An 18,538-nucleotide genomic window follows, 5' to 3' on the forward strand; every position below is an offset into this window, starting at 1 on the left:
GTAAAGTTCAGATCCTTAAATGCTTAGGGGTGAGACACACCTAGAGTCGAGATGGCCCAGTGGTTAGAACCTATGATTGCAGTTTCAAACCCAGGCAAGCTCCGCTGTTTCATGTGCTTAATTTGTCTTTATAATTCATCTCGTGCTCAGCGGTGAAGGAAAACATCGTGAGGAAATCTGCATGTGACAAATTTAATAGAAATTCTGCCACATGTGCATTCTACCAACCCGCATTGGAACAACGTGGTGAAATGTGTTCCAAACCTTCTCCTCAAAGGGAGAGAAAGCCTTAGCCCAGCAGTGGGAATTTACAGGCTGTTGTTTTTGTTTGTTGTTGTTGAGACACACCTGCGCTACCGAAACGAAAGCGGTATAAAGCTACGGTCATGTTTATGCGACGAAACGAGCTAAAATTACAGCACACCATTATCTATCGTTCACTTTAAGTCCATTTGTATTCTACTTCTAGAACATTTAATTCTACGGTAAGTTACTCCGGTAAGTGAAAAGGATCGTAACTATACATTCAAGACTTTTCCGTGCGAGAAAAAAGAAGATTTAATTTGCTTAACCATTAATTTCGCTGGTCGGTTGCATATTCTGATACGTATTTCACCAATCCGCATTGAACCTTTGGTGAAATAAGCTTAAGTTACATCCTTAATTGAAGGTTTTATTCGGGAGAATATTAACGAACGTTTGAAACAAACAGACATAAAATATTTAACGACATAGAATTTAAGGACTGGTAATAATTTTAATGGTTAACATATTTTACAACTAGAGACAGACCTTCAACCATGTACTCTCAAATAAACGCTTTATGAGATACCATCATAAATCTATGAGGATATCCACGGTTCAAATTAAGTATGTAAACAAACAATTCTTACCCGACTATATAAAATTTAATTTACACACTCCGCTGGGTGGTACCTTTGTGGATTGATGGATTTTGTCTGGATACCAGTCACAACTACCACCAAAAAGTAAAACTTAGTATTATTATGGTCCAGTTTAAAAGTGTGCCAGTGTAAGATATAGCTTCTTATATTTTGGAATCAAAATATTTCTTATACTGCCAATGTCTGTGAGCGGTGGTGATCACATACCACCAGATCCCATTGACAGTTACCTACTTATATTTTAAACAAATTACATCTACTAATTTTTAAATGACGGTATAACAAAGAATATAGAATTTTGAAATTTTAAATATGATACAAAAAATACAGCCAGCGATCTATAAATCACAATTTATCGAGGCGAGTGACTCGCTCGAGTTGTCGTAAATTGTTTGGAAGGAAACGTCTATCTCTTCACCAGCAACAAGTGTTAAGAATAATATAAATTTTTATACAATTTGCGGAACGAGATAGCGCTCTCGTATCGACGAAATAAGAAAAAATATTTATAAATCTCAGACGAAACAAACAAGGCAGGTGTTTAGTAATCATCTCTATTCATAGCCAAAGACAATACGGTGACAACACCTGCTATACAGCGATATAACATATCACCGTACATGCCTATTATTATTTACCATAAACAATAATAAAACTTAATAATCCTCATCACGTTTTTTTAGATATATTTTGCTTTGCATTATTTCAACTCCTATCATAATCTCATACGTGAAATTGGCAGAATGGCGCTCAGATCAACTGGAAAAAAAATGATAAAATATAATACAGCCTGTGAATATATTGCTTGTGTCTCATAAACCAATCTATTTACAGTTTTTCTGTTTTTACACTTAGCAGTCCTTATTTATTGTTGAGTGGGTGGTTACGAAGACCGGTTAATCCAATACATTTAAGGTGATAAAAATCTCAGACGGAGAAAATATTCACAAAGATCCTCGCCATATCGATGCTTTTTATATTAAAATAATATTTAATGAAGCAAATAAATCAGCTGATAACTAGATTTAATCTTTATAAGTCTATTAAAAAATCTATTATAAAAATATATAGTGATGTACTGTCTAATTTTTCTTAGATCTATATTTTGTCTAATAAAAAATGGCAGTTATGCTAAAAACATCTTGATCTTTTAAAAGCCTTAAAGCAATAATACAAGAAGTGATTGTACGAGAACTTTGTCAAAGAGATTTAAAAGGTCAATCAGTCCGAATTTCCTGTCAAGTGCATCAAACACTTCACGCGTTCAAAGCGAAATAGTCGTTAAGTATAGGCCAATCCGAACATAAATCAACTGGAAAATACGAAGGCATTACATAACAAACAACTTCAGATAACAAAAGGAATTACTCCACGTACTTTTTCTGCTATTACCGTCAATAGAACCATTTTACTCGTGAAAAGCTCCAAGTTTGTTCAACCGTACCCTTACGTGACCCTTTCAAAAAACAATACTCGCAAATCTGAACACAAATGTACAAATCGGTGGATAAACGTTGGGAACCAGGTCGAAATGTTAGAATGGCGTGACGATTGTACATTAGCGGTTATTGTTGGTATCACGAAACCTCACACGAACGTATTCCAACTAAAACACAGTGTCTTAACACAGCGTTTTAGTCTTAAACAGATTCTCTGTAAATGGACCAAATACGACTGCTTTTCCTTTTGGTTTAAGCGAGTTGAATTCATATTTATTAATCGTGTTGCTTGTTTCTGTAATTCATATTGTTACGTGTCTTCATTTAATGAACAAGTTCTGATGTATTAATGGGCTCTCTTATATAATAGTTTCGCTTTGTCTTAACATTTAGTATTTCAGAGAATAGCATCTGATCTAACTGCCTCATTAATCATACTTTGTACAGCTGGAGATAATCGGGTCTTGGATAAAAACTCAACTCCCACTCAACAATAAATATTGGGCTAATAAAAATGAGACAACATCACATACATTACTCTGATCCCAATGTAAGTTGATAAAGCGCTTGTGTTATGGAATATCAGAAGTAACGACGGTACCACAAACACCTAGACCTAAGACAACATAAAAAAACAAATGATAATCTACATAGACTCAGCCGGGAATCGAACCCAGAACCTCGGAGTGGCGTACCCATGAAAACCGGTGTACACACCAATCGACCACGGAGGTCGTCAATAAAGGTTATAGGAGATAATAAAGGAAAGAAATTCTAAGTTAGGAAATCGGTCGCGTTAACGATGAAATGGAAGGATCCCATAAGTAACCTATTAGTACTATATACTCTGATCAGTTAGTATGGCCAGTCTGGCTATCATTAAGGAGGATAGTACGACAAACGATTAATCAAACAAGTCAATAGTAAAGTTTAGGACAAAGTATAACGTAAAGCCTCTGAGACTAACTCTCCCTTTTGACTACTCTACCTCTATGTTGCTGTATTACGGTTTGGTTTGCTAACACTAGAAAAATTTTTTATCCGCTGCATGCAAGTGATTATACATAAATTAAGTACATGAAAGTTCAGTGCTTGGCCGGGTTGTGTATTCGGAATAATGCATTTATAAACACGTCTTTTAAGCTCTGGTGAATATGGCTTCTTTAAACTGAAATGTAATTCAAATCTATTTTTTTTATGGTATAGGTTGGTGGACGAGCATATAGGCCACCTGATAGTAAGTGGTCACCATCACCCATAGACAATGACGCTGTAAGATATATTAACTATTCCTTACATCGTCAATGTGCCACCAACCTTGAGAACTAAGATGCTATGTCTCTTGTGCCTGTAGTTACACTGGCTCACTCACCCTTCAAACCGGAACACAACAATTCTGAGTACTGTTATTTGTCGGTAGAATAACTGATGAGTGGGTGGTACCTACCCAGACGGGCTTGCACAAAGCCCTACCACCAATTATGACCAGTGTGGCCATCATTAAGGAGGATAGTACGACAAACGATTAATCAAACACGTCAATAATAAAGTTTAGGACAAAATATAATGTCAAGCCTCTGAAACTAACTCTCCCTTTTGATTTTTTTCCCTTTTCTATGTTGTCTTGGGTCTGGGTGTTTGTGGTACCGTCGTTACTTCTGATTTTCCATAACACAAGTGCTTTAGCTACTTACATTGGGATCAGAGTAATGTCACATACATTACTGTTGTATGTTGTCTCATATTTATTTATATTTAGAACCTAATATTTAGATAGGTATATAAATTTATAATATTATTATTTTTTTATCAGTTCTGTCAACGATATGTCAGACATCGCATGGATATCTGACATAAAATCGAATTGCCAACTTTTACGAACACACACGCTCATGAAAATCGCTTTCTGGTACGCCTATTGTATATTTAAAGCCATAAATCGTTTTTGTTTGCACAAATATCAAAGTTGCTATTTTGTTATTCATGTTAAAATATTTGTAGATTTTACATACAATTATGTAATAAAAAAGTTATTTAAGATACGACATTGGTCAAAAATACAGGATATATTATAAATATTTATGACATTTGATCGCAGGATTTTTGATGTGTCTTTCGTTTCGACTACTACTTTTATTTAAAATAGGTAGGTTGACTTACAAATGGGCTAAGTATTTACTGTTTATGTCGATACGACTTACTGCTAGTATAGGTAAACTAGACTAGTTTCTACAAAGGCCTAGCTTAATTAAGTAAACTTCCTTATGCACTACTGATCAACTTCGTAAGTTAAACAAAAAAAGTTCAATTACTAATTTATGTGTGTTAATAAGCTTAAACGTTTCCATTTTCATACAAAAACAAAAAATATAGAACCATTTATAATCAACAATATTTTGTACTTTAATATGCAAGATCCTTAAATGGTTTAATAATAAAGTGTTCGAAGCCTCAATGATAATTCTTAAAGGAATCAAAAAGGATATCTCTAACAGCGGGTGGTATACAGCACGGGCAATTATATCATTTAATGCAAGCCAAATTGAGTCTTATTGACTAAAATTACTAAAGACAAGCCTTCATTTCATTGGAATATTTTTCGTTAAATAAGTTTTTTTTTATTTTGTTTCTATTAGAAACCTCATTGTCAGCTCGTTTTTGGTAATAGTCGCTAAGATTTGGAACGACCTGCCTGCGTCTATTTTTCCTGACAAGTTGAACTCCGGGAGCCTTTAACAGTAGAGTGAACAGGTTTCTTTTGGATGGGCGTGTACCACCTTCGTCTTCATCTACACTTTCCATCAGGTGAGATGGAAGACAAACGCATATTCCATATAAATATGCACAAAAAACCCTACTCTATAGCTAACTTCCTAGTTCTACACGATATGGCGTGAAATAAGGTAAACGAACGTATAATATCATTACACTACATCGTTTCTTGTACAATAATGAACTGTAAAAGCATTATTTTTATGTTATTATATTTATAACTAGTTGTTGCCTGTGACTTCGCTTGCGTTTTCTGGGTTGGTTGTAACGTGTTAGGCAAAATAGTTATATACTTTATGGTATTACTTGCTGGTAGGGCTTTGTGCAAGCCCGTCTGGTTAGGTACCACCCACTCATCAGTTATTCTACCGCCAAATAACAATACTCAGTATTGTTGTGTTCCGGTTTGAAGGATGAGTGAGCTAGTGTAACTACCGGCATAAGGGACATAACATCTTAGTACCCAAGGTTGGTGGCACATTGACGATGTAAGGAATAATTAATATTTCTTACAGCGTCAGTGTCTATAGATAATGGTGACCACTTACCATCAGGTGGCCCATATGCTCGTCCGCCAACCTATTCCATAAAAAAAAAAAACTTTAAAATTGTAACCGCCTCTCGTTAATTACAATAAAAAAATAAAGTAATCACAATATATAACTATTAAAGTAAAGGAGTAAATTGTGTGAATTGGATTTGTACCTGTAGTTATTGGGCGAACCGTTTCCCTTCGCAGCGGGGGTTCACACTGGAAGGTGTTGAAAAAAACAAATTAGCTCTCAGAAGGGCCACAAATTGCTTGTAACTTTAAGGTCAGGCCGAAGATAAAAGTATTAATGGTTGAATTATACGATAGAATTAGCTCGGGATTCAAAGCGTTAATGACGGAATCATTAAAGAGGGTTTTCGTATTGTTTCCGCTGCTTTTAAGACGTTTTGTAAATGTATCTTTATTTGTCATAGGATGACTTTTGAAGGAGGGAATTAACGGTACTTAGGGGTATTAAGTACAGCGGAATAAAAAAGTATGTGCCAATATAAGATAGATTAGGTTATTTTTTTTTAGGAAACATACAGTAAACAACACATATACTGTATAACAATTAACTCGTGCAAAAACCAATCAAGCTTCCACAAAAAACTAATTTATATATAACAGTAAACAAGCAATTCAGTGAATTATAAATATTAATGATGAGACGCCAAAAAAGCATATCTCCTCTTTGAAACGGTTTGACTGATATTCAGACTTTCAGACTTGATTATATTTTTTGTGTGTTAGACCAAATTCAGGGCACAATTCCGATCACATTACAAATTATTTTAAACTAAAAATTTTAACAAAAACAAAAAGCCGACTCCATCAAAACACAATTTTAAAACAAATGAATATGCACTAAAAAGTATAGAAATAATTGCGTATCCAACACATTTTTGAAAGCCCTCCCAAGTAAAATTAAATAAAAAATATTAGACTTCTTAAAAGTCTATTTACGATTATATAATGTAGTTATAGTTATCGTTATATTTGGAGTCGGCGTCAGCCAAGAACACCCGAACAAGAACCAAAAATACAGACGAATTGATAACCTCCTCCTTTTTGAAGTCGGTTGATAAAAATAAAATGATTACTGTAAAGCCGAGGCAGTTAAATCAATCATTGAATGATTTAAGATCACGGTATGTAGCGTTATTGATTGTATATATTTCTATTGTTATATGTTTAATAACAAAATGACTTATTGATTTTGAAATGTTGTTTAATTGTTTAATTATAAACAAATTCCATATGGCATTTCTTTCGACATTCAAAGATTTCATGTTTCTGTGTATGTCTGTCACTTTCACGTAAAAAATCGCAGATATTCTATATCATTGATATCGTCTATACCAATATTATATAGATTTAAAATTGTATGTACTTGGTTTTTAAACTGCGGTACCAATGAACCGATTTTAAAAATAAATAAGAGGTGTTCTATTTTTAAATTCTGAATTTAAAAACACAAGCGAAACAATATACACTAATATTCTAAATGCAAAAAGTAACTCAGTTTCTTTGTTTTTTCACGCCTAAACTACAGAACCAAATTCGATAAAATTTTATATATAGCAAGCTACAATTTCAAGGTATGACATAGGCTACTTTTTATACATATCATTTCGCGCCTAACCCCTAAAATGCAAGCGAAGCCGCAAGACAACCAGTTTATACAAACTAAGGATAAAAAGAACTATTTCTCATGTGGTTTAAATCTTTTCGCAAACTTATCTTCGTATTTTTTGCGAAACAAAACTCAACGCTCACTTCCACCCACGCCCAGCACAGATAAGAGTAATTACGATGCAGCGAATGAAAAAAGATAGATAAAGATAACACTTTAAAGCTACAACATTAATTATGTGATATGTTGTATATTTAACACTTTGTTAAGGTACTCGAAGTAAAATACAAAGAATGCCTAAGAGATAATTTAGTACAATAGAATGCTTTAATTAATTAATGGATGGAAGGAAAGGACAATTTAATAAAAGGTAGTTCCGTGATGGCCCAGTGGTTAGAACAAGTATATTTTAGCCAGACTGTGGGTTCAAATTGGAAAACACCACTTTTTTTTTTACTTAATTTTAATTCGTATTTGGAATTTAAGCGGCAAAAAATTTCGATAAAAAAAAACTTCTGTGTGGTGGAAGGAGCTCCTGTAAACGAGAGGTCTCGATGTATTTGTATGATATTTGGATGCGTTACTTTACTTTTTTATTAAGAGCTGGAAACGTTATACAAAATCTTAATCACTATGTATACAAAGAAAATCAGATATCTCCTCAGTTGTAAGCTACCCATTCCGGCTTCACACAGGTAAATAAATCTACATCAAAACGTATTAAATAAAAATGTAAAGAAAAAAAAACATTTATATGAGACAGGAAAGTTTCCCCGCTAAATTATCCACACATACACACACAGATTTATGAAGCTGGACTCATAGACAAACATACAAATATTCTTTTTTAATTATATCGATCCCGAGCAAGTATATTCAGTACAATACAGTACATATATAGCTGACCTGATGTCATTATAACATATAATTATATATATGTTATATGTTAGATATGTATGTCTATTTCGAACACAACTAAACAAAAAGCGTGTAACCTACTAACACGGCTTTAACGCTCTTAAGTTCACTGAAAATATTGAATTTTCTGCTCATATTTCTTAAATGTTTTCCCCTAAAAAGTTCTAAAAAGTATTATAAAAAAGAAATCCCTATTTATAAGGGTGGAGGTAATACTCGTTGGCATTAAGGCTGGTTGCACTTGTAAAATATAATATAAATGTAATAGTAATATAACATAATGTATATCTATTGCGAAGCGTAACTATTCACAGTTAAAAAGTATTCGTTAAATCTTGTAAGTAAGGTAAATGTAAATTTCCCACAGCTGGACTAATGGCCTCCTCTCCCACTCAGGCGAGGGCTTGGAACATATTCCACCACGCTGTTCCAATGTGGGTTGGTGGAATGCACTTGTGGCAGAATTTTAATGAAATTAGACGCATGCAGGTTTTTTCACGATGTTTTCCTTCACCGTCGAGCACGAGATGAATTATAAACACAAATTAAGCACGTATATATAGTGGTGCTTGCCTGGGTTTGAACCCGAAATCATCGGTTAAGATGCACGTGTTCTAACCACTGAGCCATCTCGGCGCTTGAATAAAGTATATTTTAATTTCAATTATATATACCTACAATGGAACTCATAGTCGACTTATCATACAACCATTGATTTTTATAAATATATGTGGTCTCACTGCATTAACCAAGCATTACAAACACCATTAATCATTCCATAAGCAAACCGTTAATGTCCCTTGTGCATGTATACACTTGCACACACACACATAAACCGCTACACAGAAATGTAAACTGCTATTAAGCACATAAGTTATCAAGTAATATTATATGCATTTTTGTTAAAAACTAGCTAATCGATTGTGTCAATCCTTCATTTACGAATGTTTTAACGTAAAGAGCAACTCTTTCCTTAGAACTAGCGCGCACTGGTAACTTTTGTCACGGTGACTGTTGTGACGTCACTCTTGTCGAGTCCCAAAAGAAAGTCCCGTCAAAATCGGTACAGCTGTTCCATAGATTAGTCGGAATAAACAGACAGACAGACCGACAAAAATTGTAAAAAATGTTACATACGCATTGAGTGAAAAAGGGCTATCTTAATATTACAAACAGACACTCCAATTTTATTATATGTATACATGACTAATCTAACGCTTTATTTTATTAAATAAAATACAAAGAGAATTTGTTGATTAATAATAATAATGGAAATAAAATAAGTAACTCTTTAATATAAAATACTATCACTAAACGGAATGTATTGTATTTGATTACGAGCGTCGAATTATGTCACGTTAGTGTATGTTATCAGCGGCTTTCAAACTTCGGACAATCAATTATATACACAATAAAATAATATTTCACCGAAATATTCCAATTAATTGAACACGAAAATGACATAAATTACCTAATATGGTATTAATAAAACTAATGTATTATACTGTTATAATAAATTTATTGTAACGTTGTGTTATAATTAATTATCTTATCTTAAAATAATTCGATCAATACGCGTAGTACGTTTCGATTATTAATATCGAATTACGACACGTTCGCGAAATTACTTGGCGAAGCGATTCTCAAACTTATAAAATACGTACTCAGAGTTTGGTCAATAATAGAACATTCTTTTTTTAAATGGGTCAAACTAAATTGGCAATGAACTGAAATTTCGATTTAATTACACTTATTACATCGAATTTCTTCATGTGTCAGATTTAAATTTAGAATATCAACTTAAGCTCATTTGGTTTTACGCGAATAATGGTTTCATTATAATTATCAGATGCATATAGAATACATAAAAGTAAATACTCTTTTAAAGTATTTGATTAATTTTTACAGTGAGTATGTAAGGGGATGTTTTGAATTTAGAATCTTAATAAGAGTTTTTTTTTTTTATTTTCATCGCCATTATTTTGCGATATTCGTATGTCAGACATTAAGAATTTTCTAGACGTTCAAATCCTTCGAAATTCAAATTTATCACGTTCGTTTCTATTAACTTTGTAACACTCCAAAATTAAGTTTCAAACATATATGCGTAGTGTTTAGAATTACCACGATCAGTAATATGCTCCGTGGAATTAAGTAATTTCTAGTTTAAGTTGATAAAGAGAGCTCAAGTTCTTTATGTATAATGGTTTCGAACTACATACAAAGTGTAACCAAACTAAAAGGAACATATATATTATATAACATATCATTATATATACAGAAAGTTTTGAGCTGAGATGGCCCAGTGGTTAGAACGCGTGCATCTTAACCGATGATTGTGGGTTCAAACCCAGACAAGCACCATGTTATATATGTGCTTAATTTATGTTTATAATTCATCTTGTCCTCGGCAGTGAAGGTAAACATCGTAAAGAAACCTGCATGTCTATAATTTCATCGAAATTCTGCCATATGTGCATTCCACCAACCCGCATTGGAACAGCATGGTGGAATATGCTCCAAACCCTCTCCTTAATGGAAGAGGAGGCTTTTTACTACTTTACTTTTACATAAAGTTTTCACCGATGTGTCAGTATCGTGAGAAATATTTCAGTGATATTTAAATTATTTTCAATATTTTCACATATTTTTGTATTGAAATTAATAATTAAAACCTCACTAACACCTCTAACGATTCTAATGTCTATACCAAAAGATAACTAATAAACTATTTCATATTTGGATATCAAAAAAAACACATTGAGAAGCGCTGTATAAGACACGTTTAAATCATAACAATATGTCAAAACGACACCTCTGCAGTTACCGTTCGCATTCTATCAAAGCCTGACGTAGGTATTTCGAAATTATAATTCTAAAATGACTGATTATTACATTATATACAGTTTATTTATGTTCATACATATTGTTTATGCAACACCATATATAAAGGGTAAGTTTAATACTAAATAATAATTTTTTAAAAGAGGTTCCTATAAAATTCAGTATATATTGTTTCTTTTTTTTTTAATTTGTTTAAGACGAGCATTTTAAATACAAAAGAGTATTTACTTCAACCCAAAGCGAATTGCACTGTAAGATTAATGTAGTAATAGCACCATCAATGCACTACTCACCAGTTATTCTACCGCCAAATAACAGTACTCAGTATTGTTGTGTTCCGGTTTGAAGGGTGAGTGAGCCAGTGTAACTACAGGCACAAAGCGACATAACATCTTAGTTCCCAAGGTTGGTGGCACATTGACGATGTAAGGTATAGTTAATATTTCTCACAGCGTCATTGTCTATGGGTGATGGTGACCCCTTACCATCAGGTGGCCCATATGCTCGTCCGCCAATCTATACCATAAAAAAAACTACCAACCATAGGATCTAATTTGCAATTTTTGATGACTTATCGTAATGATATCAAGTTAGTATTTGGCGGTAAAACAATTGATGTGGATGGTCTTCGCCATACAAATAGCATCAGTACATCTAAATATTAATATTAGTAATTTTACTTGGTGGTAAGGTTTTGTTCGGATAAATACCATATGAGACATTCCACAGCCAAGCGGCAATAATTCGAATTGTGTTGCCGTTTGAAGTATGGAAGGCATTTTTCTACCAATGTTGGTGACGCATTGGCAATGTATGGAATGGTTGATATTTCTTACAGCGCCTGAGTGGTGGCTTACTATCATATTTAATATATATACACTATAAATATATATATATATATATATATATATATATATACTATCTACATTAAAATATATATATATATATATGTATTGAAGGGTTCTGCTCTATTTTTAACTCAAACAAATATAGAGTCACATTACATTTGGGCGTGAAATGAACTTTCTTGCTGAATTCCGAATTTAGTCCTTGTAGCTTTAAGCAGATTTTCGTAATTTTTTCATTTGTACTATTCTGATAATTAAGTCTAGCGCTGATTTACTTTTTATTTTTACTTATTTTCTACTATTCTTGTTTTCAAATTTTTATTTAAATCCTTATTGCATGCGGTGTTTACATAAATAAGCTTATCATTTTGTTTCAGTACTTTGTACTCTTGAAACTGTCATATACAAATATTATAAGTTACAACTTTTCACACCCCTAGTTTGAAAATACATCACTAGAAGTCCACTGTAATGTTTGACTTAACTCGGTTATCTGTGGTCGAACTCTATAATTACCTTTAATTTCACTCAAAACAACACTACGTTTACTTAGGAATACTTTTATAAAAAGACAAATTACTTTTCTATAAATCTGTAATACTAGTTTTCTGAAGCAAGGTAATATATGTTTTGTTCAATCTATACTGATGACCGATATTAATCATGTCATCTCATGTTCACAAGCAAAGCGTTATAGATTTATTACATTCAGACAGACAAAAGATAGATTGTATCTGAAATCATATAAACGTTCGTATAACATTTCAATGCGATAAAATAATATATATTTCCAATTACGAATATTCTCCTTCAATTTGCGATATTTCAATTAATAAAAGGTAGCACGATATTTTCTTAGTTGATTTATTTGCGATATCAGAACAAAATAATTGATACAAAACTATTTGGAATTATACTCGAATATTTATTTGTTTAACTGACAAATAATTCAAACACAACAACGTATAGTACGACACAACTTAGACGTAGCGTCGGCAAAATTCGTTAAACCGATCACATCCGAATTAAGTACGCATAGTGCGACACAAATTAGATGTAGCATCGGAAAATGCAATGGAATGAAAATAAAACCGATTACTGCCGATTTACACAACCAATAGAAATAGCTCCCTATCGCGCCATTCGACGCTATTCGTCGCTATAGATTCACGCGTCAGAGAAAGCAAGTGCAGGTAAATCGACGCGTCAAATTGACGAATATATTAGGTCATGTGATATTACAAGTTATTACGTTTGTGCAAAGATCATATTCGCATGAGAAATAAAAATTGATAATTTGGGATAGCGTACTCAATTCGGATGTGATCGGATTTACGAATTTTGCCGATGCGACATCTAAGTTGTGTCGTACTATACCTATCCCAAATTATCAATATTTATTTCTTAAGTGAATATGATCTTTACACAAATTTAATAACTTGTAATATCATATGACCTAATATATTCGTCAATTTCACAGGTCGATTAACATGCACTTGCTTTCTCAGGTTGAACTGACGCGAAAATCTATAGTGACAAATAGCGTCGAATGGTGCGATAGAGAGATTTCTATTGGTTGTTTGAATAGACATTAATTAAAACCGATTAATTGAATTTGCCGATGTTACATCTAAGTTGTGTCGTACTATAAATGTATAAATGATGATAGACAATTTTCTATTGTCATGTTCTATTTTAAATACCACAGATAAAACAGCGCAAGTGATTACATATTCTATCAATTCTATTTAAAAAAAGAATTGCAACAAATGTTATTGTTTTAATTATAATACACAATAAGTATTCAATTATATTGAAACTATAATTATAGTTTCGCTAAAGCTTTTAATTGTGCAAAATATAAACGAATGATTCTACAACGTCACGTTGCATTTCAACAATAGTATTAACTTGTCATTAATTCTGACGTCACATTTATCGAAATTGACAATTTAAGTTCGTATTTCAAAATACTATTCCATATTTAAAAATATTCGAACGATTCACGTTTCAGGTTTATATTGCCAGGATCCAGATACGAAGAAACTGTACCCGGTCAACTCTACTTGGAGATCAGAAACATTTTGCGGGAACTATACTTGTAAGCTCAGGAAGAGGAATTTAACGGAAACCGAGTACGTTCCCATAACAATAAACATAACTTCCCACCAACTTAATGAAGGATACGGTATTACAAGCAACGACGACAGCAACGATATGTCTGTTAGTCCGAGTGAAAATTCATTTGTTTTAAAAAAAATGGACCCTGAGAAACAGCCAGTATTTCACAGAGATTTTGATGATAAGATTAATGATTTAAAAGAAGAATTAAAAAACAACAAATCTGAACAGGCCGATAGATATTTAACCGAATCAGAAATAGAAAAGATTACTGGAATACTCCATACGATTAAAAAAAGCGATTTAGAAGCTATTGTTGATATATACAATATAGCGCAAGAAATTCACAAAGAATTAGATATGGCAGAAGCTGAAAAAATAGTCAACGATACGATGAATAGTATTAAAAACGATGAGATTAAAAATAAAATTCCATCTCAAGCACAAAAAGATTCAATATCCTATTGGTATGAGCCCCTTCAACACACCAGTAAAAATAAACCAGTCGATTTGAAAACACAGGGAACCAACGTTGTACAAACAGCTTACCCTTATCCAAACGGTGACGCTTACTACAAGAGACCGGATCAAGAGAGAGCCTTCCAAAAATTGTCGCATTATTACCCAGCATCGAACTTCCATAGAATGTTATCATATTTACATAACCCGTATAATTCAAAACAAATCAGTCGTCAAGAAACGAAACCGTGTAGAAATGATAATAAAAACCTAGCAAATACAGTTGTACCCGTTTGGTACAATCCTTACTCAAATAACAATGCAGAATCATATAAGAAACCTTATGATACCCAACCTATATTTCTGCCCTATCCATTTTCTTACGTACACCATAATTTAACACATCCAGCTAGTTACTACTACACAAATTATCCCTGGGCACAATTAAATGCTTACAATAGAAATAAGCAATATCTTCAACCGTATTATGGGACATATGCTACTCAAGAACCTCGCACTGCTATAATTGCAAATCCAGAAGAATTAGAAGGAAATTACGATGAACAAATTGATGTAAGAATAGATGATGTTAAACCTGTAAATAAAGAATTACCTGAATGGCAAACTGAACCACTATCTGCCAAGATACTGGATGAAGTCAAAGCTAATATGTTAGAAAAATCAAAAATTTTGAAGCCGCTGTCTTTGAGAAAAACATTGAAATTGGAAAAAGTGGGGAAGGTTATTAAATTAGATGAATTAACTCGAAGTAAACGGGGTGTACTCGATGTCATTGATCCTAGACATCATGATGGAATATCAGAGGAAGTGTATGAAACTTACATTGAAAAAACAACGTAAGTAAAATTGATCGCTTTTGAAGTACATACTAGTTTAAATACTTATACTACTTTTCTTATATTGGCTATTTTGATACTTATAAAAAATAATGTCACTCGGTTACAATAAAACTTCGTTCCAGTTGTAAAAAATAACAAATGAAAAAAATCAATGTGAAATAAATAATTAACAAATAAAAAAAATACATGAATAAATATTTTAAGTTATAAAAATAAACATTTCATTATTACTTATTCTAAAATACAGCTGACGAGAACTTTGTATAATACAATTTGATACTTAGTAATATACCTATACATAGACATGCTTATAAACACACAACACATACATACAGCAAAAAGTTTTATAAATTTGAAAATCAAAGTATGCACTTATTTTTCTCGCAACCTGAGTGTATATCGTGTGATAAGGAGTTTCGTTTCGATAAAAATGACGTATCAATAATTTGAGGTCATAAAAACTGCCAACCATCACAACTGTGGTACAGTCAGAGTAAGAAAACCTTCGTCAGTTTTCAAATTCATTCCTTTATCAAGTCTTAAACTGTTAGTACCTTTTGAATCTAAACATGAAATCATTGCGAAGTAATATGTCATTCTCGATCGGTAAAGCAGATTATCGCTCATACTGAGCACACGAAAATAGATCTTAAGATGACGAACCTCTTCTTACCCCGACTGTACATGTTTAAAGAATCGTGCCCAAGGTTCTCCGAAATGAATTTCCTTACGTGAACTTTTGCAATTGGAAGTTTTTTATGCATAAAACTACGTATTCGAACGTAGCAACTATTCGTATTTCATTAGATATCTCATATCCAACGTGATGTGTCTTTTTAAATTTTGTAACCCTATATTACTTTATAAGAGCTGAAATGGCCCAGTGGTTAGAACCTTAACCGATGATTGCGGGTTCAAACCTAGACAAGCACCGCTTACAGTTCATGTGCTTAATATGTGTTTATAATTTATCTCGTGCTTGGCGGTGAAGAAAAACATCGTGAGGAAAACTGCATGTGTGTAATTTCATCGAAATTCTGCCACATGTGCATTCCACCAATCCGCATTGGAACAACGTGGTGGAATATGTTCCAAACCCGCTCCTTAATGAAAGAAGAGGCCTTAGCCTAGCAGTGGGTAATGTACAGGCTGTTACTTTTTTTACTTTACAATCTTTAGGAGACAGGACAACAGTATTCCAATGCTTGGAAAAGGTAGTACTTTAACATAGCTCTTCCATTTGAGTACCTTTAAATATTAAGAGTATTTGCAAATCACATTATGATATTCTGCATCACCTGCCAATCTCCTTCCTAGTAATTTCTGGACTAAATTGTTACTAAGCGATAAAAAGTTTATAGTACTAACATATTTTATGTATTAATGACTGCTGTGTGTCTTTCTATACGTTATTTTAATATCTTGAATAATCTAATATAATATATAATAAATCTATGATATTTAGGGTGTATATTGCTATTAAAATTGAAGACATGTAAATACAGATTTAAAGTAATTACATTATAATTTATTTTCTTATAATATGCTGTATGAAGATATTTTAAGTAGAACTTAAAGTAATCTATCTGTCCTTGTTCTTCTTTCGCTATCAACATAACTCTGTTTTTGTCTTCACAGCATTATAATACCAGAAACATACAGTCCATTCTCTAAAGTAACTTTATTTAATTTGTTAACTTTAAGACCTAAAAATATATACAATGACTTGTGCGCTGTCGATTGGGTTAATATTATCCGTGTAAATTAAGAAGTAAGACTTATGTATATATAAATATAATATGGCCTTTATATTTAAAGGAATGTTCTTCAAATTAAGGTGTATCAATGACAAGAAAATAACTGATATATAATAATATTTATACAATTGTAAGACAACGATAAGTTAGAACTTGGTAACAGACTTCATAAATAAGTTCTCATAAAATAATCCTTAAGAACTCTTAACAAAAAACAAACTTTTTAAGATGACAAATCTTAAGAACTGACATTAGGAGCGGCTGGTTTGAAAAAATTGACAAATTAGCACCAAAAAAACATTGGAATGTCGACCCTTTGTCTAGACAGCTGTTACTTCGAGTATTTTATCTCTGTTTTTTTATATGAACAAAAAATACCAAATATTTTTTAAGTCAAAACAAGAACAGTTTTTTTTTCATATAGAAGCTTTAGACATGTGATCCTTATAAGAGACAGTGGAGTTATTCTGTAACAATGCACTTGTAACTCACCGCAAAACTACGGTCGTGAAGAGTAATGATATAAAGCTAACTTTAATAATTAATTATAAAGTTCTTACAAAATACCATTTTACGATTGATCATATGAAATTTGTAACTTTTTTTGCTGACCTTACCATGAATATCATCACCATTTAGATATCATGAAGTTTTGTATAACCTTACCGAGAAGTAAAATACCAATTAAATTCATAAATAAAATGAAAAATTCCAAATAAGAATAACATTGCTCATTTACGCCCTCGTTTAAAGTTACAACATCCATTAAGAACTACAATAGATATTATGAGAATTAGCATAAAATATTAAGAACTCTGTATTATTCGTTACAAATTTTAAATGAAACCTCCTTAGAACACAGTCAAAAAAAAATTTAAAACACTTTTCTTTCTCAAGGTGCGTATCGAGTCTGGAACCCGGCTACTTCAGTGTTGGAAACGAGACGGAGCCCTACCCCGCGTGCTGCCCACGAAGGATAAACAGCTGATAACGCCGTCACTAATTAAGCCTTTTTTATTTATTGTCTTAATACCTCGGATGCGTTCGTTAAAAAATATAGGATAAAAACGTCTATCAGACGAAGTCGTGATAAAAATAATAATGTATTATATGTGATATTTTTATACTAAACATATGTTCTTTTGGTACTAGTAGTATCTGTAAAGAAAAGAAAAACGTTGCATTTAATTAATATGAGCGATACGTTTGCCCCGGCATCTCGCTATTAAAACGATTAATATTCCTAACAAATCGTAAATACAGTTTATTTAACAATTAAATAAATTTATTAATAAATAGAAATAAAATAATAACTAATAAATTTCTCGCATTTATTTTATGCACGGTTTGTATACAAATATAAACACAGTTTTAAATAAAGTTTCATTTTTTAGTACATGTGTTCATAATTATTTATTATTTTTTGTACATATTACCTGTGCATTGC

The 18,538-nt window shown here is 32.4% G+C and overlaps 2 protein-coding genes across 7 annotated transcripts in view; one reads left to right on the forward strand and one right to left on the reverse strand.

Annotated features, from left to right (window-relative positions):
- LOC124539275 (protein madd-4) overlaps nucleotides 1–18,538 on the reverse strand; it is a 446,643-nt gene that overhangs the window by 217,226 nt on the left and 210,879 nt on the right. The gene's annotated exons all lie outside the window — the stretch shown is intronic.
- On the forward strand, nucleotides 11,626–18,185 carry LOC124539214. Its single transcript, XM_047116511.1, has 3 exons — nucleotides 11,626–11,635; nucleotides 13,852–15,331; nucleotides 17,989–18,185. The coding sequence occupies exons 1-3, from the start codon at nucleotides 11,626–11,628 to the stop codon at nucleotides 18,077–18,079; spliced, it is 1,581 nt and encodes a 526-aa protein (XP_046972467.1). The 3' UTR covers nucleotides 18,080–18,185.

The sequence above is a fragment of the Vanessa cardui genome, chromosome 22 (genome assembly GCF_905220365.1).
Source record: "Vanessa cardui chromosome 22, ilVanCard2.1, whole genome shotgun sequence".
Classification (NCBI taxonomy): Eukaryota; Metazoa; Arthropoda; class Insecta; order Lepidoptera; family Nymphalidae; genus Vanessa; species Vanessa cardui.

What these genes read in the sequence shown, in the direction of transcription:
- LOC124539214 (XM_047116511.1), top strand. An exon ending in ACTTACATTGAAAAAACAAC is followed by an intron (nt 15,332 to 17,988) that starts GTAAGTAAAATT and finishes TTCTTTCTCAAG; the next exon opens with GTGCGTATCGAGTCTGGAAC.